We start from the raw sequence: 23,750 nt of genomic DNA, 5'->3' as shown, positions 1-23,750 counted from the left end.
TGTTCTCCAATGCTTGCATTTTTGGCACAAAGTGCAAATAAAATGTTTAATGGCAAACACATAGTTCCTTGTTGTTTACCTGTTAAAAATAGTTTCAAATATTAACACTGGCATAGGCTATATCTGTAGCCTAACTATTTAAAAAAATCACCGCTGTAAATCTGTGCATAAAGGCCTATAGCCTAACAGCCTACTTCAAATAGCTACTTATTTATATACCTACTTACTTAAATTGAGCACATAAATAATCATATTTGCTATAGATCGACATAATAATATCTGTTTTAGTATTATTTTTTTTCCACTTTTCAGCACTGCAGGTTTTTAAATTCCCATTGTACGCAAAAAAACAAAACACACACACACACACAAAAAAAAAAAACAATGGCCAGGGCTTGTAGCCTATTATTTGGTAGCCTATTATTGTCTTATTTGTCACTTTCGGAACTGTGTCTTACTGAAATACAGTGAATTATCATTATGTAGTGTAAAACCCCGAGTTTATTTACAATGGAAAAATGAAGAAGCATAAATTAATGATGTAAAATGTCGCAGCACTGCATGACATTCGGAAAATATCAGCTTAATAGGCGATCTCTCCTTGCAATGCTAGTAATTTAATGCAGTCATGATCATTGCTCACTTAAAGTGCCATTGACTTATCTGCTGGGTAAATTAATAAATATAGTTTAGCTAAATCTAAAACATCGTATGATTTATATCAGCAACATATTTATTTATATCGCCCAGCTCTAAAACGGCTCAATATGAATGCTTGGGTCTATATTACTGTTTGTAAAGCTGCTATAAAACGATGTGAATTGAGCGCTATACACATTTTTTTTTTTACTTCACTTGATATAGACCTATAGGTATCGTGGCCACGAATGAAGAATTCGTTCCCCATATTTAGCAGCACACGGCGGTCTGCCTTGAAGGGATTGTTATTGTTTGTTGTACAGTAACTTCATTTAACTTATTAAGTCGTATTAAGTTAATAAAAACATTATTTAATTGATCATTACTGAAATCGCCATGCGACAACGTAGTAGCCTACGGCCAAACTGCGCGAAACTGCGTAGATAGAAGATAATTCATAAACTCGTACATAAAGGAATGCGCATGCTCATGCCTCAAGTGTCTACTCCAATAAGATTGCTGTATTATAAACCAATGAAATTGTTGGTAGGCGGAGCGACACGTGTCGCCCCGCCCCAAAGTGTCGCCCCGCCTCATCGTCCAGACTGCACTCTGGGGTTACTCATGGATTCAGCGGCCGGTAAGTGTTTAAAATATCAAACTTTGTCATTTTGGTGGCTGTTTTTTTATATGATAGTGCATGTTATTTAAAAGTATGAACCAAATTAGCGTTTGTTGTAGGTGCTGTTGTCATGTTTTTGTAACTTAACGTTAGCCGAAGCAGACTCGAGTCGAGGTTTGAGCGCGCAAATTTGAATGAACAGACGTTGGTTTTGTAGTGTTAACGTTAATTGTACCGTATTAAGTTAGTAAGGTTAACTGTGAGACACGTTAGCTAAAGTTACATCGTCGAAATTTTTACTTTTGCTTAATGCTTTTCTTAGTTTCTCTAACAGCGTTCTCTTTTCCCACAGCATTTTTCTATGGTGACCACCGGGAAATAAAGTTATAAGGTAAGCTGTGGCCTTATATGTGGGTATGACAGTTATTATCAACTAGATCAATTATAGTGTTGTGAATTTGGGCAAATAAATGCTGAAATACAGTTCAAATTTCATAAATTCATCTCAAATTAGTAACGTTAGCTGAACTTCATAATTTTCTCCCCTGCTTTGTGTGTGAAACGGAGCAGCCATTTGTCGGTCTCGTCAACAGAAAAATGAAGTGTGTTGCAAAACAACTGGATGCTTTTATTGTGAAAAAAGATATAGTAAATTAAATGTTTATCACTGAATTAGTGGAGATTAGTTGTGCTATTCTACATTAAAAACAGGTCGACATCTGGAGATATTAGGAGCCATTTTGTCTGAACGGGTAATAACGTTAACTAATTCTAGGAGGAAGAGTACGTTCAGTTACAAGCAGAAACAGACATAGGGAGATGGACAGGCCAACATACTCTTAACGTTACTCCATCCTCTGCAAACAGTACGTGCACGTTGTTGTGTGCATAATGCTTGACCTGGGTAAATCACACACCTCTACTTTGTTGCCAGACTATTTTTGACTGTGTGTTTGTGATGGAAAAATGTTTTTCAGTTGCTGTTAACGTTATTTAAATGTTTGCTGTTTAACTAAATCAAAGTAATGTCAGCTTGTTAAAACTGAGCTAACTTTAGTTTAGCTTTGTACTGTAAATCCAGTGACCCACTAAAGGTGGTGACTGGGACTGACACCTTTTTCATCCCACTTGAATAAAACTAACAGCTTTCTTCTGTCTTTTTGTTTATAGGTGCTTCTTGGGCATCAACCCAGAGATGGCAGAGGCAGAGAGGACACATAAACCAGCAAGTCTGCACACTGATCAGGGAGCTCTTGACTTTGAACGGATGTCAATCTAATGTAAGCAATCTAAACTTCAGAGCGGACTAACGAAACACTGTCTCTGTGTTAAGCTAGATATAGTTCTGCAGTAAGATGTTTATTGAAGCTATTAAAGGGTTAGTTCACCCACAAATTAAAATTCTGTCATTAATTACACTCCCTCATAGGGCTGGGCGATATGGCCAAAAAAAAATATCACGATATTTTTTTTTATATCAGTCGATATCGATAATTATCGATAAATGTCAAATCTTTATTTATTTCAAGTTTAAAGACAGATTTGTACTCCTAAGTGAAAGCTGTAGAAACCAGAGCGTTGTGTTTTTAAACTACTCTTGTCAGAACATATCATGACAAACACTTGCCAAACAGGTGAACATTCACAAATCCGAGGTAGAACATTCAAACATTTGTCATTTTTCCTTAACAAAATAAATATCTTTATTTCAGTAGTATTAGCTTGAGTTAGGATGCAGATTTACTTTATACAATTTATGTTCATTAACAAAAACAGTAACATATGTTAAAAAAAAAGTAACAACATTATTTTTATTTGGTAAAATGTAATATTCTTTAGTTTTATTAAAATTAACCATTGGTCATCCAGCATCATGCATTTAGATCATCATGATAACCACAGATAAAATGTAACTTTATAGTTTCTATGGTATTTATGAAAACCAGTAGCCTAAATACATTATTAAAAACGAATTATATTCCATTAGTCCTTTAATACATTGTCTACATTAATAATATTATACAATTCAATATATATATATATATATATCCCACATTTCATGATGCAGTTAATATTACTAGGCTAACGTTAACGTTAAATCCGTGGTAAATGATGGGAATGTGTCGACGGGAAAGCTTCTGACTGTATCGCTGCGCACAGTGCTTCTCCTGTTCGTCAGCGCGGTCTCATCTGCCTTTAAACTGGTTTAAATCACTGAGACATTTGTGTTCCTCGCTGAATTCAAGCGCTCTCACTGGATCTAGTGACCGAGGCCGATCAGAGTAAACGCGTCTGCTCTAGTGAGCTCGCGCTCACGCTGCCGTTTGGACTTTGAGCCGAGTGGATAAACGGTCCGTGTGGCGCGCGGTTCAAATGAGATTCGTTCCGCTTTTGGCGCAAAAACATTATCGAACATTTATCGAACTCCTGATATTGTTTTATAGAGAAAAATTATATCGCGATAATTATCGTTATCGTTTTATCGCCCAGCCCTAGCCTCGAGTGGGTTCACGTAACGCGTCTGTGTTGCACGTCACCACATAGGCTCATATTGGCCGGCGCTGGTCATGTGTGTGACGCGTGTGATGTGCAACACAGACGCACTGAGCAGTTACACTACGTGAACACACTCAGGCCCACGGAGAACATAATGAATAGTGGAATAATGTCGTTAATTTTTTTTGCGCACAAAAAGTATTCTCGTCGCTTGATAATCATATGGTTGAGCCACTGTAGTCACTTGGACTATTTTAACAATGTCTTTAATAACTTTCTGGGCCGGCAAGTTTCAATCCCTTAAGAAGCCTATGGAAGAGTGATCCAGCTCTCAGATTTCATCAAAAATATCTTCGTTTGTGTACATGAACGAAAGTCTTGCGGGGTTGGAACAACATGAGGGAGAGTAATTACTGACAGAATTTTAATTTTTGGGTGAACTAACCCTTTAAATGATGCTAAAGTTAAAGCAATATATTTGTGTAAACACAATTTGTCAAATGTGGGAACAAGCTTATTTCATAAAAGTGCTTTTATGCTTTTATTACCATACTTTGCACTGTAAAATAGGGCTGCAGCTAACATTTTACTTTTCTGAGTATTTTATATGAAGCTTCAAGTGAATAATTCAAAACTGCTTTTCTTTTCTTTTTATGGAAAATGTAAAAATGCAGAAAGTTTTTGTTTTGTTTTGTTTTTGTGAAACTGTTTCAGTTTTCTTATCTGCATTTCAGTTCTTCCAGAAAATTGGCGAATACATGCTGATTTAAGGTGTTTCCAGGATTCCTTAAAGGTATAGTTCAGCAAAAAAAGAAAAAGTGCTGTCCTTAATTATGCACCCTCGTGCCGTTCCAAACCTGTAAGAACTGCGTTCATCTTCGGGACACAAATTAAGATATTTTTAATGAACTCCAAGAGCTTTCTGTTCCTCCATTGGGAGCCTTCACAACTAATATATTCAAGCCCCAGAAAGGTAGTAACGACATCATTAAAGTAATCCATGTGACTCCAGTAGTTTAACCTCAATTTATAATTTAAAACCATAATTTACCTCTGTTTACAAAATTATATTATCTAAAGCACATTCACGGAACAACACCCAGTCTCGAGTCAACACAATATGCGTGCGTCGTAGTGCTCCTCCTTGTTGCAAAAACAAAGCACCCGCATCGCTTCATAAAATTGGTTAAACCACTGCAGTCACATGGATTACTTCAATGATGTCTTTCCAATCGTTCTGGGCCTTGAATGTGTTATTTGCTTTGCTCCCAATGGAAGGTCAGAAAGCTCTCAGAATATCATTAAAAATATCTTAATTTGTGTTCCGAAGATGAACAAAGGTCTTATAGGTGTGAATGTACATGAGGGTGAGTAATTAACAAAATAATTGTAATTTTTGTGTAAACTAACCCTTTAAGCAAAATTGTCCAATGTGTTGAAGCTGAAATACATTATAGAAGCACATTACATGGATGCCAAACGAGATGTTGCAGGATGTGTAGTTCACCCAAAAAATTAAACAGCTGATGGGGCCACATTGACTTCCATAGTATATATATATATATATATTTTTTTTTTTTTTTTTTACTATGGAAGTCAATAGGGCCCATCAACTGTTTCATTTTCAATTCTCAAAATATATTTTTTGCTCAAATAAAGAAAAACTCAAACCAGTTTGGAACAACTTGAGGGCGAGTAAATGACAGAATTTTCAGTTCTAGGTGAACTATCCCTTTAAGTAAGATTTTAGCTTGTCATTGGGAGTATAAATTGAATCAATTTACTTCTCTTTTCTAATACTGATTCTTCATTTTGTTCAGGAAGAACCAGCTACATCACAACCCACTGTGCAGACTTTGGGACGTCTTGACTGGACGTGTCTTCAGTGAGAGGAGAATCTTCAGCGATGTGAAAATGGAGGGATCTGAAATTGGCGAGCAGTTGGGGTGGATTTTATTCACGCTGAAAGGCAGTCTGGATACCATAGACCAGATTTTCGCCTCATCTAGGTTCGCCTCATCTGTTGGGTCTTGGGTTGCTATGTTATTTGTTTTGTTTTGATGGTATTACTTTTTTCATTTGCTCCGGTCATTGTTTGGCTCTCCGTTTTTACTTGCCATATCGCCACTGAATATGTTGGACTGCCCTTCTGGTCAAGACCTTCACTTCTACCTATTTTTTTGTTATTTAGCTCTGGCTGTGTTTTTTGGACTGCCATCTCGTTGCCTACTCTTGCCCGCTGTTATGCAACGACTCTTGCAACGTTTGTTATATTGTTGTAACAATTTTATTGAAAATAAAATCAATTGTGGAAACTATTGTTTAATCTTTTTTTTTACTACTTTTATGTCATATTGCATTACTGTATTAAATTGTAAGTTTACAGTTAATTACTGGCTACTAATTGCATTACTTTTACAGCTGAAACACAATAAATTACTGTTCAAGTTACAGCTGATAACTATATTTATACAGTTATGCACTGTGAAATTACAGTAATGATGTGATATCATTAACTGTGAAATCACTGTACACCAGTGGTTCCCAAAGTGGGGGTCGCGACCCCCCGGGGGGTCGCGGTACCCCCACGCAGGGGTCGCGAGATGATTTCTATAAAAAAAAAAAGTGGAAAAAATATAAAGGCCCAATATATTTTTGTTGCAATTAATTTAATTCAATACTTGTTAAATAGTGTTTGCAGAAAAGTTTGTAATTTTGTCCCAGCATTACGAGATTACGTCAGCGCCAATCACAATCAAGTTGTCAAGTCAAGTACATCACGCGCAGCAAGCGAGGTCAGTGAGGGTGAGCTGCACGAAATGCTTCTGCTAATGGTGCGTTCACACCGGACGCGAATAGAGTCAGTGAATGTTAAGTGAGTCATTTCAATGTTAAGTCAATGCAAAGACGCGTGTAACGCGTCTTTGCATTGACTTAACATTGAAATCACTCGCGCCTGACGCGCTATTCGCGTCCGGTGTGTGGGTGCAGTAAGGGTGGAGCCCGCCAAGCCCATCACTCGGATCCGGCTTACTCCAAATCAAGAAAATACAGAGAGGAATTTATTAAGTATGGATTTGTGTGTCAGGTCGTAAACGGAGAACAACATCCCCAGTGCGTAGTGTGCTCTGAAGTCCTTGCTCACGAGAGTCTTAAGCCAGTAAAAATGCAAGACATCTGAACACTAAACATCCCAATCTCGCTGCTAAACCTATCGAGTTTTTCCGCAGAAAAGAGGGAGAGTTACGAGGGCAAAATAAATGTATCAATGCTTTATTTTTATAGGCTATATTTTACAGTTTTGGATAAAATAGGGCTAAAATGCTTAAAAATAAAGCATTCATAAATTATTTTATGATAAACATATTAATGACTTAAGTGAACTCTATAGTTATAAACGCAAATAATAATAATTAGCCTATCATTATTATTATCAGCCTACAAGGCTACGTAATTAGAAGACGCTTGTAGGCCTATCCAAAAAAGGAACACAGCAATTAGTCAAATGTCAGTCATAATCAGTGTTGGTCAAGTTACTTGGAAATAGTAATTAGTTACTGATTACTTCTCCAAGAAAGTAATCCAGTTACTTTACTGATTACTTATTTTCAAAAGTAATTAGTTACTTTACTAGTTACTTTACTTCAAAAACATGATGCACGACCTGAAAATGCTATAAAAGCAGACCTTTCAGCCTAATTATATTCTTTCTGCATATTCCATCATCTAAAATTGAATCAAATTAAACATTCTCTTTTTTAAAACTTGTTTTTATTAGTTTCAATATTTTAACTTTATGCACATTGCATCAACCAAAAATTTAATTAAATGCAACAGTCTCAGACTTGAAGAAAAATGTTGAACATTTAACCAATTTCTGCAGAGTCCACCATATTTTTACGAAATACACAAAGTCCTTCTTCTGTTAACTTATATTTCTGCATATTCCAGCATATAAAATGCAAATATTATTTTGTAAAATCCTCTATTCGATTAGATTCAAATAAAATACAGCAATAAACTAATTAAAATGAAAGTCTCTCATGACTGTATTCCAAATTATTAACAGTTACGTCTTTTAACATTAAAGAGCAGATTCGTTTTGTTTTTGTAAATCGTCAGACATGTTTTTACCATTTCATGGAGTTTTCCTTTGTAGAAAGCCTTTCTTTAAAGTGAATTTCGTTTTGTATAAATTGTATCTTAATTTTAATAAATATTGCATCAACCAATTGCATGTATTTAATAAATAAAAAGCAAATATAGCAGACATAATAACCGTGCATTGAGGCGGTAGCGTGCCGCGTTCACTTGCATTGCATTGTTAAAAGCCTTTCATTAGAGTGAATTTCGTTTTGTATAAATTCAATTATTTTTGTATCTTATTTTAATAAATGTTTCATCAACCATTTACATGTATTTAACAAATACAAGACAAATATAGCAGACAATAACCGTGACATGGAGGAGCCGGCGCGCCGCGTTCACTTTCACTTTCATTGTTAACTAGAGCGCGCACCTCATAAATGAATGAAACTCAGCGTAGGCCTATGTCTCATGATACATTAGCATTAAATATCTTTGCTGCATCCTTTCTAGAACAGACAAGGGCTTTCTCGCGGCTCGCATCAGCATTTACGGATGATGAGTTTTGTGATGCGGTTGCGGATTAAATAAATAATACCCCATTCGCGCAGCTCTATCGATAACAACATTGAACACTAGGCTACACAAATAGTATTTTTTTTATTTTATTTAGGCGATTAATTTTCCATAGTGACATAGGAGGTGCCGGATCCAATAAAAAGGTTCCAACGTTGGGCGTGTTCCGGCTCAAATTAAGCCACGACTCACGAGAGTAGACAGTCTAACGAAACAACATCACAGTAACGCAGTAACGCTGCCTCCTTACGGGAAAGTAACAGTAATCTAATTACTGTTTTTGCAATTGTAATCCCTTACTTTACTCGTTACTTGAAAAAAGTAATGGGATTACAGTAACGCGTTACTTCTAACGCGTTACTGCCCATCACTGGTCATAATACGGGTTATACAGGGTTTTATTTGATTATCACAAATAAACACAAGATTTTGACGCATATCCAAGGGTTCGTGCCGAGTGTGAGCGGTCGAGCGCGCACTACATGGCACGGAGGCGCAGGCGAGAACACTTGTATTTCCCTATCAACTGTGGAAACAACTTAACTCTCCGAGAGAGAACAGGTGGATATCGAGCGGCTCATGCAGAATTATAACACTGATTTTGCGCGTAGAACAATAAAATATAACGTGCTTTGAGACTGGGCATAAAATCGATTTGCTGTACATTTCATGCGACGGGAGGGGTTGTTGAGGTGGGGCGGGGGAGGTGGGGGGTCGCGGGGCAGCAGCGCATTTATCATGGGGGTCGCGGGCTAAAAAGTTTGGGAACCCCTGCTGTACACAACTGTCATTTTGCTGTAATTTACATTAAATTTTCTTACTGTAAATTACTGTGAAAGTAATGCAATTAGTAGCCAGTAATTTACTGTAAAATCACAGCAGAATTTTTTACAGTGTAGAATAAATATTAAAATACACGGTATTGCCATTTTGAGCTTTCGTATATTCAGATTGGCTAAAGATTACATTTAACAGCGTTAATACATTATTGAGCTTCTAAAGATTAACTTCAAGTGTATAAATGTAAGATGGGGGGGGGGGGGGGGGGGGGAAGCATGCAAAATTTCCCAATATCTGCCGATATGCAGTAGCCTGTCAAAAACATTTCATATTTTTGAAAGAAGTCTCTTCTGCACACCAAGGCTGCATTTATCTAACCCCATAAAACCCCAGTAAAAACACAATTTTTAAAAAATATTATTACAATTTAAATTGAAAACAGTTTTGACTGCTTAATATTTAAAGGGATAGTTCACTTTGAAATAAAATTTTGGTATGTTTTAGCTTACCTGAAGTGCATCCAAGATGTAGGTGTCTTTGTCTCCACAGTAGTTTAAATTTTTATATTTTTAGGTCAAACCGTTCTTGTCTGTCAGTCATATAATGCAGGTATATAGGCACTGTCTCCAAAAGCATGCAGAGATGTCTCTAATAGCATGCAGAGAAAAGTCCAAATTAAAAAATTCCCCATCGTAAGGGCACATTGATGACCTAAGACACGAAACAAGCGGTTTGTCTGATAAAACGGAACAGTATTTATATAGTTTTTATCTCTTTTACACAACCACGTCCAACTGAGCTGTTTACACCGGATTTCTTCCCGGAAACTAATCTAACCGCCTTCGATTGGACGTTGCATTTTTAAACTCAGCAGAAACACGTGTGATTGGCTGTACGGCTCAACGTATGCCTTTGATTGACCTGAACAATGAAGCGAGTAGTGTGTCAAGATAGAAGGCTTACAAATTGGGAATAAGTGAAAACTCAACACTCCTGGATGAGTTCGCGCGAGCTTAAGCCATCAATGTGCACTTACGATGGGGAATTTTTTAATTTGGACTTTTCTCTGCATGCTATTAGAGACATCTCTGCATGCTTTTGGAGACAGTACCTATATACCTGCATTATATGACTGACAGACAAGAACGATTTGACCTAAAAATATAAAAATTGAAACTACTGCGGAGACAAAGACACCTACATCTTGGATGCACTTCAGGTAAGCTAAAACATACCAAAATTTAATTTCAAAGTGAACTATCCCTTTAATATGTTTTAACGGCATGCCTTTAACACTTCTGTGGCTATTTTAATGTTGAAGAACATTTATGGTAAACTATATCAGTTTTTTTAAATCAATTTTTCAATATTTTTCTCAAAATATTGATTTATTTTTCTCAATCTTTATTCAATATATATAAAAAAATCTTTAATAATACCCTAAACAGTAATAGCAAATTGCTGTTTACACAGAGCAAACTTTCACCACAGAAAAAAAGAAACAAAATAATTTCCCTACAGTGGGTTTAACCTTTTTGACTCGAAGGATAAGGCGTTCTCCAACGCAATATTTATAAAACACCCCCTCCATATATGCCAAGATTATTTTGAATATCTGATGTAATTATTAAAAAAAATCTTGTTTTTCCAAATTTCTTTATTGATATACTTAATTAACATGGCTATCAATAAAAAAAATATATATGTTTATTCACATATAAACATTGATCAGCGAATATAAACAGAAGCTCAACAGAATTTGATGCATGAGAATGAAGCTTATTGGTTCTTGCTGAAGCTCAAACGTGCTGCGTAACACGAGAATGAACCTCATTGGTTCTTGCTGAAGCTCAAACGTGCTGCGAAACACGGGAATGAACCTCATTGGTTCTTGCTGAAGCTCAAACGTGCTGCGTAACACAAGAACGAACCTCATTGGTTCTTGCTGAAGATCAAAAGTGCTGCGTAACACAAGAACGAACCTCATTGGTTCTTGCTGAAGCTCAAAAGTGCTGCGTAACACAAGAACGAACCTCATTGGTTCTTGCTGAATCTCAAATGTGCTGCGTAACACGAGAATGAACCTCATTGGTTCTTGCTGAAGCTCAAACGTGCTGCGTAACACGGGAATGAACCTCATTGGTTCTTGCTGAAGCTCAAAAGTGCTGCGTAACACGAGAATGAACCTCATTGGTTCTTGCTGAATCTCAAATGTGCTGCGTAACACGAGAATGAACCTCATTGGTTCTTGCTGAAGCTCAAACGTGCTGCGTAACACGAGAATGAACCTCATTGGTTCTTGCTGAAGCTCAAACGTGCTGCGTAGCACGAGAATGAACCTCATTGGTTCTTGCTGAAGCTCAAAAGTGCTGCGTAACACAAGAACGAACCTCATTGGTTCTTGCTGAAGCTCAAACGTGCTGCGTAACACGAGAATGAACCTCATTGGTTCTTGCTGAAGCTCAAACGTGCTGCGTAACACGAGAATGAACCTCATTGGTTCTTGCTGAAGCTCAAACGTGCTGCGTAACACAAGAATGAACCTCATTGGTTCTTGCTGAAGCTCAAACGTGCTGCGTAACACGAGAATGAACCTCATTGGTTCTTGCTGAATCTCAAACGTGCTGCGTAACACGAGAATGAACCTCATTGGTTCTTGCTGAAGATCAAACGTGCTGCGTAACACAAGAATGAACCTCATTGGTTCTTGCTGAAGCTCAAACGTGCTGCGTAACACAAGAATGAACCTCATTGGTTCTTGCTGAAGCTCAAACGTGCTGCGTAACACGAGAATGAACCTCATTGGTTCTTGCTGAAGCTCAAACGTGCTGCGTAACACGAGAATGAACCTCATTGGTTCTTGCTGAAGCTCAAACGTGCTGCGTAACACGAGAATGAACCTCATTGGTTCTTGCTGAAGCTCAAACGTGCTGCGTAACACGAGAATGAACCTCATTGGTTCTTGCTGAAGCTCAAACGTGCTGCGTAACACAAGAATGAACCTCATTGGTTTTTGCTGAAGCTCAAACGTGCTGCGTAACACGAGAATGAACCTCATTGGTTCTTGCTGAAGCTCAAACGTGCTGCGTAACACAAGAATGAACCTCATTGGTTCTTGCTGAAGCTCAAACGTGCTGCGTAACACGAGAATGAACCTCATTGGTTCTTGCTGAAGCTCAAACGTGCTGCGTAACACGAGAATGAACCTCATTGGTTCTTGCTGAAGCTCAAACGTGCTGCGTAACACGAGAACGAACCTCATTGGTTCTTGCTAAAGCTCAAACGTGCTGCGTAACACGAGAATGAACCTCATTGGTTCTTGCTGAAGCTCAAACGTGCTGCGTAACACGAGAATGAACCTCATTGGTTCTTGCTGAAGCTCAAACATGCTGCGTAACACGAGAATGAACCTCATTGGTTCTTGCTGAAGATCAAACGTGCTGCGTAACACGAGAATGAACCTCATTGGTTCTTGCTGAAGCTCAAACGTGCTGCGTAACACGAGAATGAACCTCATTGGTTCTTGCTGAAGCTCAAACGTGCTGCGTAACACGAGACTGAACCTCATTGGTTCTTGCAGAAGCTCAAACATGCTGCGTAACACGAGAATGAACCTCATTGGTTCTTGCTGAAGCTCAAATGTGCTGCGTAACACGAGAATGAACCTCATTGGTTCTTGCTGAAGCTCAAACGTGCTGCGTAACACAAGAATGAACCTCATTGGTTCTTGCTGAAGCTCAAACGTGCTGCGTAACACAAGAATGAACCTCATTGGTTCTTGCTGAAGCTCAAACGTGCTGCGTAACACGAGAATGAACCTCATTGGTTCTTGCTGAAGATCAAACGTGCTGCGTAACACGAGAATGAACCTCATTGGTTCTTGCTGAAGATCAAACGTGCTGCATAACACAAGAACGAACCTCATTGGTTCTTGCTGAAGATCAAACGTGCTGCGTAACACAAGAATGAACCTCATTGGTTCTTGCTGAAGATCAAACGTGCTGCGTAACACAAGAATGAACCTCATTGGTTCTTGCTGAAGATCAAACGTGCTGCGTAACACGAGAATGAACCTCATTGGTTCTTGCTGAAGATCAAACGTGCTGCGTAACACAAGAATGAACCTCATTGGTTCTTGCTGAAGATCAAACGTGCTGCGTAACACGAGAATGAACCTCATTGGTTCTTGCTGAAGATCAAACGTGCTGCGTAACACAAGAATGAACCTCATTGGTTCTTGCTGAAGATCAAACGTGCTGCGTAACACAAGAACGAACCTCATTGGTTCTTGCAGAAGTTCAAACGTGCTGCGTAACACGAGAACGAACCTCATTGGTTCTTGCTGAATCTCAAACGTGCTGCGTAACACGAGAATGAACCTCATTGGTTCTTGCTGAAGCTCAAACATGCTGCGTAACACGAGAACGAACCTCATTGGTTCTTGCTGAAGCTCAAACGTGCTGCGTAACACGAGAACGAACCTCATTGGTTCTTGCTGAAGCTCAAACATGCTGCGTAACACGAGAACGAACCTCATTGGTTCTTGCTGAAGCTCAAACGTGCTGCGTAACACAAGAATGAACCTCATTGGTTCTTGCTGAAGCTCAAACGTGCTGCGTAACACAAGAATGAACCTCATTGGTTCTTGCTGAAGCTCAAACGTGCTGCGTAACACGAGAACGAACCTCATTGGTTCTTGCTGAAGCTCAAACGTGCTGCGTAACACGAGAATGAACCTCATTGGTTTTTGCATGTCAAGCAAGTATACTTGAGCTTCCTTTTACCTGGGGCCTGTACCATGATGGTAGTTGAACAAACTCAGGGTTACAAGATTAGTTTTGAGTTGACAAAACCAAACCAATCCAACAAGGCTTTCTTGGTACCATGATGCTGATCATTAACTTTCTTTCAACTCAGGCTTTGATCCTGAGTTTAGGTGTGACATCAGTAGCGAACAACCAATCACATGCTGAGAAAGAGTGAAACTGAGATTCATTTCTCACGAGAGAAGCAGGGCAATTCACTACAGAATATTACGAGATTGAAAAATATTAAGAATTTCAACAAATTTACATAGCAAGAAGAAAATAGCTGTTTATGAAAGAGGACAACAAAAATAATAAGTCTTGCTATATCAGTGCAAGTAAAAGTTGTGAAGTTAGTTTATACATTTGATAAAGGTAGAGAAAATGTAAGCTCACATGTAGTCATTTTATAGCTTTATCTATCGATTCTAAAGCGTATTTATATTAAATTTATATATGTATTCAATTAAACTGTGCGTAATAATAATTGATAAACTAAATTTACATGCGTGTTAGATTAGGGGTACAATAATTACATAAATAATATCTAAATCATACAAAATTATTATTCTAAATAAGCATTACTAAAAGCTGGACTATTTTGTCTGTAAAAATAATTAGCTGTGTAGTGTTCTTTCATTTGGAATTGAAACAGGTGGAGTGACTTTATCGCATCAGACATGTGTCTCTTTGCTCTCAGCTGATTGGTCCAAGTTTGGTTTGCAACCTCAACCTGCCCCGGAAGCGTAAGTTACTATGGCGATGAACACTGCTAAAAGCCAAACCACTTTCATGGTGCCTAAAACCCAGGGTTGGCGCAAACTAAACTGAAACATATCGGGCTAGCCACCTAAACCGGCTTCATGGTATAGGCCCCTGATGTGTGCGTTGATGAATGTTTATATTACATAAAAGCTTAAATTAAATCTGTACATCATATAAAGTGATCGTGACTGCAGAAAATTTTGACAAATCCGATCTCTTTATGAACTTTTTGAAACGACAAAGAGGTAGTTGTGTGGACTGTCAATGGAGGGACAGAAATCTCAGATTTCATTAAAATGTCTTCATTTGTGTTCTGAAGATGAACGAAAGTCTTCGACATGAGGATGAGTAAATAATGACAGAATTTTCTTTTTTGTGTTAACAAAACTTTTAACTAAGCACATTCTTAACAGTCAAATCTATATAAAGTACACAAAAAGAAACCTGAAGCCAAGTTTAAATTAAATCTTTTTTAATTCGATAACATGTTTTGAGTGCACAAAATTTATTAACATTTCTACACAATACGTTAGGATAACAGCGCAACCACTGGCACACTGGTCAGGAGCATATGATATTTCTAGGACAGCGATTGGCCCTTTTTACCAGTTCCAGAAGAACATGCGGCTGCCGTGCTTGGATGGCTGTAGCTCAGCCTCAATGGGAGCGTTGGGCTCAGGTCTTGGTCTTGAATGGTAGGGGTTTTCAGGCACGGGTCGAGAGGTTGCCACCTTGGTCACCTGTGGGAGAGGTCAAAGGTGTGAACTACAGGATATGGAGGAAGACCAAAACGACATGGAAACCACTTCTAACACAGGTTTAAAAGAACAAAGTAATGAATATTTTGACCCACTTTGGACAGATCTCCTAGGTCAGGCCTCTCCCAGCCCAGCTTCTCCAACACACAGGAATCAAACTCCTTCTGCTGCTTACGGCAGTAGCGCAGCTCAGCCAGGTTAGAGTAATCCAGGCAGGTCCAGTACTCTGTGAAGGACTCGGCACAGTTTCCCTTTATCTGCCTGTAGACCAAACAATATGTGATTTTAATAACTAATTACATGCAAAAATAGTGGGGTTTACACTATGTCCTCACCAGCTACGACACAACGACTCATTTTCTGTCCATGCTGAAAGCCAGAAATACTGAAGGACATAATAAAATAATAGCCAATCTGAGCAGTGCAGGCGAGTTCTCTCTATTTGTGCGCTCGTTCACACAAGTTACACCTGGAATACCATAAACGCATACATTTTTTATTTTCATGACATCCAGGGAACTTCTCCAGACAGCAACTTTTTTATGCTTGTGCTTGTAAAATATCTAATGACTCCTGAATAACCTTTTTTGTAAATGTTTCAAGTTCAAGAAAAATAAGGGCAGGGCTTTGGTTCAATGACATTTCAGGGATGAACGATGCTGCCCGGCATATGGCAACGAACCAATGGCAGAGTGGTGTAACTCTGCGCGAACCAATCAGTGCGAACTAAGCCCACTGAACTGAGCACAAGGGAATCCCCGGGGAATCCACCTATAAAACATGCTGAAATTGCCATGGATTCAGGTTTTTATCGACTGAAGTGACGATCGCTAGTTCGCACCCGCCACTGTGGCTGGTATACAAGGCAAAGTCACCCGGCACTTTGAAAAAGTACCCGCCATTGGCTGGTGCTAATTTCCCACCCTGCTTGTGTCGCACCTTGTAATTTGGCAGGTCAATATAGTATTTGCTATCCTATCCACTTACATTTATTTTTATTAATTTATCTGGAATGAATGTTGATATCGTGGGAATAAATCTCATCCCCTTGAAAATATTTTTTCATTTATAGAAGTTAATCCATCCATACACTTGCCCATTCATGACAGACAATGTCAGTGAGCAGTTGCATTACAATTTGAAAATCCAAGACTACAGTAATTCACCCTTCGCCGAGTTTGATTGACAGGCGATCTGATCAATCATAATGCCGAATCCGCCATCAGTGTTGGCAAGTCCAGAGCCCAACACCAATAAATACTGAGAAATATTATCAGAAGGAATTGCTAATTTGTAAAAAAACAACAACAACAACAACAACAACAACAACAATAAAACATGGTGTGTAGCTCATAACAAAAACAATCTATCTAAAAGATTCAGAAGCCAAATCAGGACAAACAAGTGAAAGTGTTGAGTACCTGAAGAAGTTGACTGCACACTCATTGACTATCTTCCCTTCTTTCAGACACTTTCTGGGGTCCTTCTCCTCCCAGCGGCACAGCATGAACTCTTTGTTGGCCTTGTCACATTGAGAGCCATAGTGATGTGCAGCAGCCTTCAGTACAGCTGATGATACATTTACCTGCACAGAAAACAGCAAAGTCCTGAGAACACACATGATGTAGGAGAAAAGTATTTAACTTTAAGTGAATACATTATTTTCCCCAGCAAAAAAAAACAAACATATGTATGTATGACATTAAAGAATATCCTGGATATTGCTACAAAATGTCAGGTAGCCAGTCTTGTTATTGAATTGGAAACAAAACAATAGGGATTACAAAGTACATAGTAATCTACACGTGTCTATAATAAGCCTGCTAAGAAAAAGGTTTGTTACCCATTATAGTGTTACCCTTAATAATACATGGAAATATGAAACCACTGACACCTAGCTACACTGACACTGCTAAAAACAAGACCAATATGTAGGGAAAAAATCAGTTATCCAGTTCTTTCCAATTCCTGCTTTATTTTTTTTTATCTTCTTTTTTTATCTTCACTAACAGGCGTGTATACTCTGCTCGTTTAAATGAGCTTAACAGGTTAACGTTAGCGGTGCGACTCCTGCAGCTTTTGGCTAACACCTGCTTGTTTTTCATTCTTTCAGACGTACCTCTTCGACGTTCAGCTCCTGCAAGGTCGGAATCTCAGTCACACCGGGCATGGTGCGAATTATAGGGCACCAAAACTAATCAAAAATGAGTTTGACAGTTTCCCAATGTCCTCGTCTGCAGCTAGACGAGGCCGCACGAAGAAGGTCAGTTGACTGCGCAAGTGCGCATGCGCGTAAAATTACAGGCGCATTTAGATAGCGTCATCGTGTGGAAACTGGGACGCGGCAGCGCCATCTTGGCTCCTATCGCAACGCAAAGTTATGTCACTACTTTCTGCAGATAAAAAAAAAAACTTTTCTTATTCTGAGATGATTTAATATCGTTTATTCTATCACATTATTTATGCAGGACAGTTACATGTGTCCCAGAGGAGTGTTTTTACCATTACAAGTAGAGCCTCGGTTGTGTTTCCATGGAAATAGTATCAACATGGAGTTCACGGGTAGCAGTTATGATGGAGATTACAAAAATGGCAGGTAAATCAACTGAATTTGACGATATTTATAAGAACTAACGTTACCAAATTTAATCTAATTTTAGGCAATGTGAAAGCCATATACTTGTATTATGTCATATTATATGCATATGATGTGTCCAGTTTCTAATTATATGTTCACGAAGAAAGTCTTTAAGTCACAAATACATTATATCACGTTCATAAAAGTCATTAATAAATAACTAAATGTTATAAATGGTAGACCAGGTTTCAGGCACCTGGTATATTAAAATATTTTAAATGTAGCCTTATAAAGTGAAACTATTCCACATGATTTAATAAATGTATGGGGTTTCCTGAATATTTGACTGAAGAGTCAAGGGATATTTTGTCACCAAATTAAGAAAAGGACTCAATATTTTCCTAGTAGCAAAAATAATAATGTAATGATTTACCTTTTTGCAATATGCTCGTGCCAATTTAGCTGTACTCTTGAGAATAAAGATACAATCATTTTGATAGGTAATAAGTGAGGCAAGCCATCTCATTTCCTCTCATCGTGTTGTCTTTATTAAAAGGATGGAGGGGATGGGCGAATACACAATCCCCACTCACACTAGATATGTCGGCGAGATGAAAGACGGCATGTTCCATGGAAAAGGAGAGCTGCATTTCCCCAATGGAAGCAAATATGAGGGAACTTGGGAGAAAGGAATATCCAAACAGGTCTTTCTCTGCTCCCAATGTTAATAATATAAGTATGCCAACAGCCACATATTTTATATTTAACAAAATATAAGATACAGCAAGTGGCAAATATTTTAAAGAAAGATAGCACAAGCACACTTTACAATGATAAAATAATAGTTATACTGATTAGAATGCAGACGAAGAGTATTGTGACACATTCTGGTTGTTAAAGGTAGGGTAGGTAATTTCCGGAGAGGCTAGCAATACCAAGCTAGCTTTGAAAGCATAAGATCCCGCTCTCCCTTCAGAGCGTCTCCAAAGTCACGCCTCCTTCAAAACACATGAACGTACACAGCAGGGAGCAAAAAAAATGTCACGGGAGACGGCGTTAAACTACCCCGTCTCAAAGCAAATAACATGACAATGAAAATGAACATAAACGACTTCAACTGAATTGTATCACCTGACTGCTGCAGATTCATTTCGGCGTTGATAGTGTTGTTGATAGTAGTGTCATTGAAATTGATAAATTCGAGTCACAAACCGCTCAGAGTATAATGTCACGGGTTTCCATCTCTTCCAAATTACAGTAGTTATGGTGTGGACGCAGCATCACCCAAAGTTAGGTCCGGTCGAACAATGTATGAATTAAATTCAGATAGGATTATGTTGGTAATAGGCACTTGTTTCGTGCCTCTAACAATAATAATAATAATAATAATTCATTACATTTATATAGCGCTTTTCTGGACACCCAAAGCGCTTTACATAGAAGGGGGGAATCTCCTCAACCACCACCAATGTGCAGCATCCACTTGGATGATGCGACGGCAGCCATATTGCGCCAGAACGCCCACCACACACCAGCTTACTGGTGGAGAGGAGACAGTGATGAAGCCAATTAGTATATATAGGAGGATGATTAGGAGGCCATGATGGACAGAGGCCACTGGGCAAATTTGGCCAGGATGCCGGGGTTACACCCCTACTCTTTCGAAAGACATCCTGGGATTTTTAATGACCACAGAGAGTCAGGGCCTCGGTTTAACGTCTCATCCGAAGGACGGCGCTCTTTTGTCAGTATAGTGTCCCCATCACTACACTGGGGCGTTAGGACCCACACAGACCAAAGGGTGAGCGCCCCCTGCTGGCCACACTAACACCTCTTCCAGAAACAAGTGTTTTCGACCTTCTTTTTGATCGTAAAGGTATGTGGAAAACACTTGAGTTTTTGTCCCAACGACTAGAACGCAACTGAATGTTTTTTCAAGAGCCTCCATACTTTTAAACAGGAAATGACAGAATATTTATGTACATATTTACAGTGGGTCTATTCGCACAGGATTACACTGTAAAAAAAAGATTAGTTGACTCAACTTAACTAAGTCAAGTCATCTTGTTGCTTTGACTGAGTTAATTTCAGTCAACTTATAGTGTCAAGTTTATTAGGCTACACTTCAAAACACGAATTGATGCATAAACTTGACACTATAAGTTGACTCAAATTAACTCAGTCAAAGCAACAAGATGACTTAAATGCATTTTAATTCACCTTAATCGGGTACATATTTACACAGCATTTTGAAAAAATATTATATATAGTAATTACATACGGTTTTTCTTTTTACTTTTATTATGAGAGCCAATAGCATCTGCAAACGGAACACTTTAATCAAATAATTAATTGCTTTCAATAGGGCTGGGCTGGGCTATATTTTTTCGAAGTGAACTAATTTGTTTTTTGCAGTCGAGCTTCATGTCGAACCATTTTCTTTTCACTTCTGGGACTGTTCGATTAACAGATGAAACTCCATTAACTGCATCTGTGATATCTGCCAAGCTTCCTTTTTTTAGGACCTGATATACGCCACTATGTAGGCTACGCTTGAAAGTAAAATGTGGTGTTTTGAATGAACTTCTGATAATAGAATATTATCTGATAATGAGAATTTTTTCTTTTTAATTCGCTTTGAGAAGACATGTTAAAATCCTTCGTTTGGTGTCATAATATGATGCCTATAGTTGTCAGTCGGATTTAATGGGCGGGATTTATGGTAATTGAGAATGAGCGTGCACGCGCGTCCCATTTACGACTGATTGGAATTCATTAACACACACACACATTTCACTATCACATCTGACGTTTACGAAGTATTTGTGAATCAGGAGAAGAGTTTTTGGGAAGGTCTCTTCACGCGCAAATCACTCACATATTTACTCGTATATTTACGAATGTTTCATGAATGAGACCCATTATCCGTAATGATTACACATTCGGACGGGACTAAAAGCTCTGGCAATAATGACTTTACCCCACCTTTCCATGTTAAACTAATCCAGTCCGAGTAGGGCTTAACTGCGTAGCATGAAACGCGCCGATGACGTGTGATGTTTGCGCGAGCAGGTGCGCGGAGGTACATATGTTGACAGGCAGGTAGGACATCGTATTGACCAGATGCAATGATTGGACAGACATTTTATGGTGCTAAGCCTTCAACAGACATATATATATAAATATATTTAGACCACTTAACTGACTGATCGCTATCACGATGTAAAGAGAATTTCAACCAACATAACAAAAAAAAAATCTGGAACATATCGCTTACCCTGCCTTTAACATTGAATGGATCATGTCGATATTTAATGTGATAAACTACTTCTTTTCTATTGAGTGCATCTGAAAACATGACTCTTGCTTGGATATTTTGTATTTAATGCAAAGGCATTTTGAAGTAGCCTATTTCTTGAGTGTCCAAATACTTTATGTAGACTAGGCCTAAATGCTTTTGTTACATATATAGGGAAAATACACATTTTCTGATGGCCTGGAGTATAAAGAGACTGACTGGGATTACTGTGATGGCACAGACAGGCGGTTCTACTCTGAGAGGTGTAATGGGCTTAAACCAGCAGGTATGGTCTGGCATTACTGGTATTATTGTGTGGGATCATTTATAGACAAGCAGCATGATTCTCTAAAAATATAAGAACGAAATCAAGTCTCACCATGTCTTTGAATAGGAGAATCCCAGTTAACTGATCGGGACCCCCCGCGGCTCATCCCTGATGGTTGCTATGACAGCGGCGATGGCTTTTATGATCCAAACAACAGGGTCGTCAAAGACTATGATGGCAATTTTCTCAGGAACGCAGGTAAGAGAAAGTGCCATTGCAAGTTTTAGTCTGTGAGTGTGTGTCATTCACAATTTCCTACACCGTGTTCCATGAAATCCACAAAATCTCAATATAGTTCTCAGTCCATGATCTGAAGTAGTAAACATTTGCTTTTGGTCCTTCCACCTGGAACACATAAGACCACAAGCATTCGAGTGGCATAAATGGATTAGCTAAATGCATGTAGATAGTGTAGGGCTGAAGATTGAGCGGTGAGATTGTAAGATAACTCATCTGTAGGTCTTTTCTCTTAGCCAGACATGCCTCAGTTCTGTAGTCATTTGAATTGTTTTCAAGGAAAATGTAAAACACATTTTCCAGTGCCCGACGTGGGATCTCTGATTTGAGGTGAATTCATTATGTCAGCCTTATAGATATGAGGCCAGAATCCCCCAAGCTGTGTCATTGATTAGGCAAGGTTGTGAAATGAATAATTCCTGTGTTACCTGAATTATTTTATTGAATGTATATGTTTGTATGCGTTGGGGAAGCTACACGCTACTTATAATTTAATACAGTCTATCCTTTTCTTTTTTTTTAAGTTAAAGTTAAAGTGTTTAACAGTGAAGCTATTTAAAGATGCCTGTATTTTATTATTTTTATTATAACTCTACACAGAATAAGGGTTTTCCATTTATTTATAATGCTTCGACAAAAGATTTCCTTTTCAAATAAATGTTTTTTTAAAATCTTTTTAATCTCCTTAAATAATTCTGAAAAAAGTATGGTTTCCACAAAAATATTAGGCAAAAATATTAAACTGTTTTCAACATTGAGAATAATAAGAAAAAAATTTAATCAATCAATCAATCAATCAATCAAAATCATCAGCTTTGACATCACAAGAATAAATAACATTTTAAAATATAAAAATAGAAAATAGTTATTTTAAATTGTAATAATATCTATAATATCTTGGGTTCATCTGCAGTAAGTATCAATTTACCATTTTACCAATAGGACAAGCTCTTGTAGTTTTTTAATTACTGGTCTACACATGTGTTAGAATTACATCTTTGGCTGTTACAATTTTTTTTTCCTAGTTCATATCCAGGTATCTGTATTTAGAATGTTGCTTGCGGGAATTATTTGGCAGCTGTGTTTTCCAGTATTGTGAGATGCGTAATTTGGTAAACACTGTCTTGAGCAAATACATGCAACACGATCTGCAGCCCCACCTTTCGTCACAGTCTGATTGTGAGCTTGCATGTCTATTTCATACATCTACAGTTACTATAACATAGGAAGACAGACACATCCTAAACAGATGTCAGAAGAGTTACTTATGGAGAAACACGCATAGATTTTCTTCTACGAGTTAATTGGAAGCTGTTTATTGATATTGTTAGGAAACAGAATCCGTGTGTTGGTAAAAGAATAGTAGCAACATGGTGACGCAAACTAAATTAGTCTTAAGCAGATTTTTCTTTCTCCCTTATGTGTCGCCATCAGCCCACGCAGATTTTTCGGCTACAGAACTCCCCAAAAAGCACTTTCTGTTGGAATTGTAACACCCATCATTCACAAAGTGTTAAGGCCCATTCACATCAGTAATGTTAACTACAAAGATAACTATAATGATATCTATATTAGCGTCCGCACCAGCGGATCACATAATTTTGTTCATTCTAAGCGCTCACTTGAGTTTTGTCATCTGCCGCTTTAAATGCTTGAGTTCTTTAAAGTAGGATGGATTCTGATTGGCTGTCTATATTTGTATAATTCAACAGCTGGAAAAAAAAATCTGAAAGTGATTCCAATGATTACCATTATAATTATAGTTGTGGTGTGGACAATTTT

The 23,750-nt window shown here is 38.1% G+C and overlaps 2 protein-coding genes and 1 long non-coding RNA gene across 14 annotated transcripts in view; 2 read left to right on the top strand and 1 right to left on the bottom strand.

Moving 5' to 3' along the window:
• Positions 1–1,260: 1,260 nt before the first annotated feature.
• LOC306991489 lies at positions 1,261–6,064 on the top strand. Of its 5 annotated transcripts, XR_013796106.1 has the most exons (6): positions 1,264–1,279; positions 1,614–1,652; positions 2,037–2,165; positions 2,432–2,541; positions 4,492–4,550; positions 5,578–6,064. It is a non-coding gene; the product is annotated as an uncharacterized lncRNA (long non-coding RNA). The 5 variants fall into 5 exon arrangements; XR_013796105.1 differs by lacking the exon at positions 2,037–2,165 and having other exon boundaries at positions 1,261–1,279; XR_013796108.1 differs by lacking the exon at positions 1,264–1,279 and having other exon boundaries at positions 1,485–1,652; positions 2,037–2,127.
• A 9,156-nt stretch (positions 6,065–15,220) lies between these two features.
• ndufa8 (NADH:ubiquinone oxidoreductase subunit A8) lies at positions 15,221–17,783 on the bottom strand. Its single transcript, XM_079599374.1, has 4 exons — positions 17,647–17,783; positions 16,949–17,112; positions 15,623–15,788; positions 15,221–15,509 (listed from the first exon to the last, which is right to left on the bottom strand). The coding sequence occupies exons 1-4, from the start codon at positions 17,695–17,697 to the stop codon at positions 15,372–15,374; spliced, it is 519 nt and encodes a 172-aa protein (XP_079455500.1). The 5' UTR covers positions 17,698–17,783; the 3' UTR covers positions 15,221–15,371.
• Positions 17,784–17,865: 82 nt separating this feature from the next.
• morn5 (MORN repeat containing 5) overlaps positions 17,866–23,750 on the top strand; it is a 28,861-nt gene continuing 22,976 nt past the window's right edge. For 7 of the 8 annotated variants that reach the window (XR_013796103.1, XR_013796104.1, XM_079599365.1 and 4 more), the window contains exons 1-4: positions 17,866–18,123; positions 18,662–18,809; positions 21,578–21,689; positions 21,798–21,929. Coding sequence is in view for 6 of the 8 variants with exons in the window: in XM_079599365.1 (XP_079455491.1) it covers positions 17,990–18,123; positions 18,662–18,809; positions 21,578–21,689; positions 21,798–21,929 (526 nt within the window). In the remaining 2 variants the exon portion in view is untranslated. The remainder of the gene's footprint in view (positions 18,124–18,661; positions 18,810–21,577; positions 21,690–21,797; positions 21,930–23,750) is intronic. The other variant, XM_079599367.1, reaches the window with a different exon arrangement.

This window comes from Phoxinus phoxinus (genome assembly GCF_949152265.1).
Source record: "Phoxinus phoxinus genome assembly, chromosome: 23".
NCBI lineage: Eukaryota > Metazoa > Chordata > Actinopteri > Cypriniformes > Leuciscidae > Phoxinus > Phoxinus phoxinus.
Note: the sequence above shows the minus strand (reverse complement) of the source record. Positions and strands in the feature narration are given on the sequence as shown.

Excerpts from the sequence above, each read along its gene's own strand:
- ndufa8 (XM_079599374.1), bottom strand. The coding sequence starts at position 17,697 with ATGCCCGGTGTGACTGAGATTCCGACCTTGCAGGAGCTGAACGTCGAA. Across the intron at positions 17,113-17,646 it reads AGGAGCTGAACGTCGAAGAG|GTAAATGTATCATCAGCTGT; the intron begins GTACGTCTGAAA and ends TTTTCTGTGCAG. Across the intron at positions 15,510-15,622 it reads ACCTAGGAGATCTGTCCAAA|GTGACCAAGGTGGCAACCTC; the intron begins GTGGGTCAAAAT and ends CCTCTCCCACAG.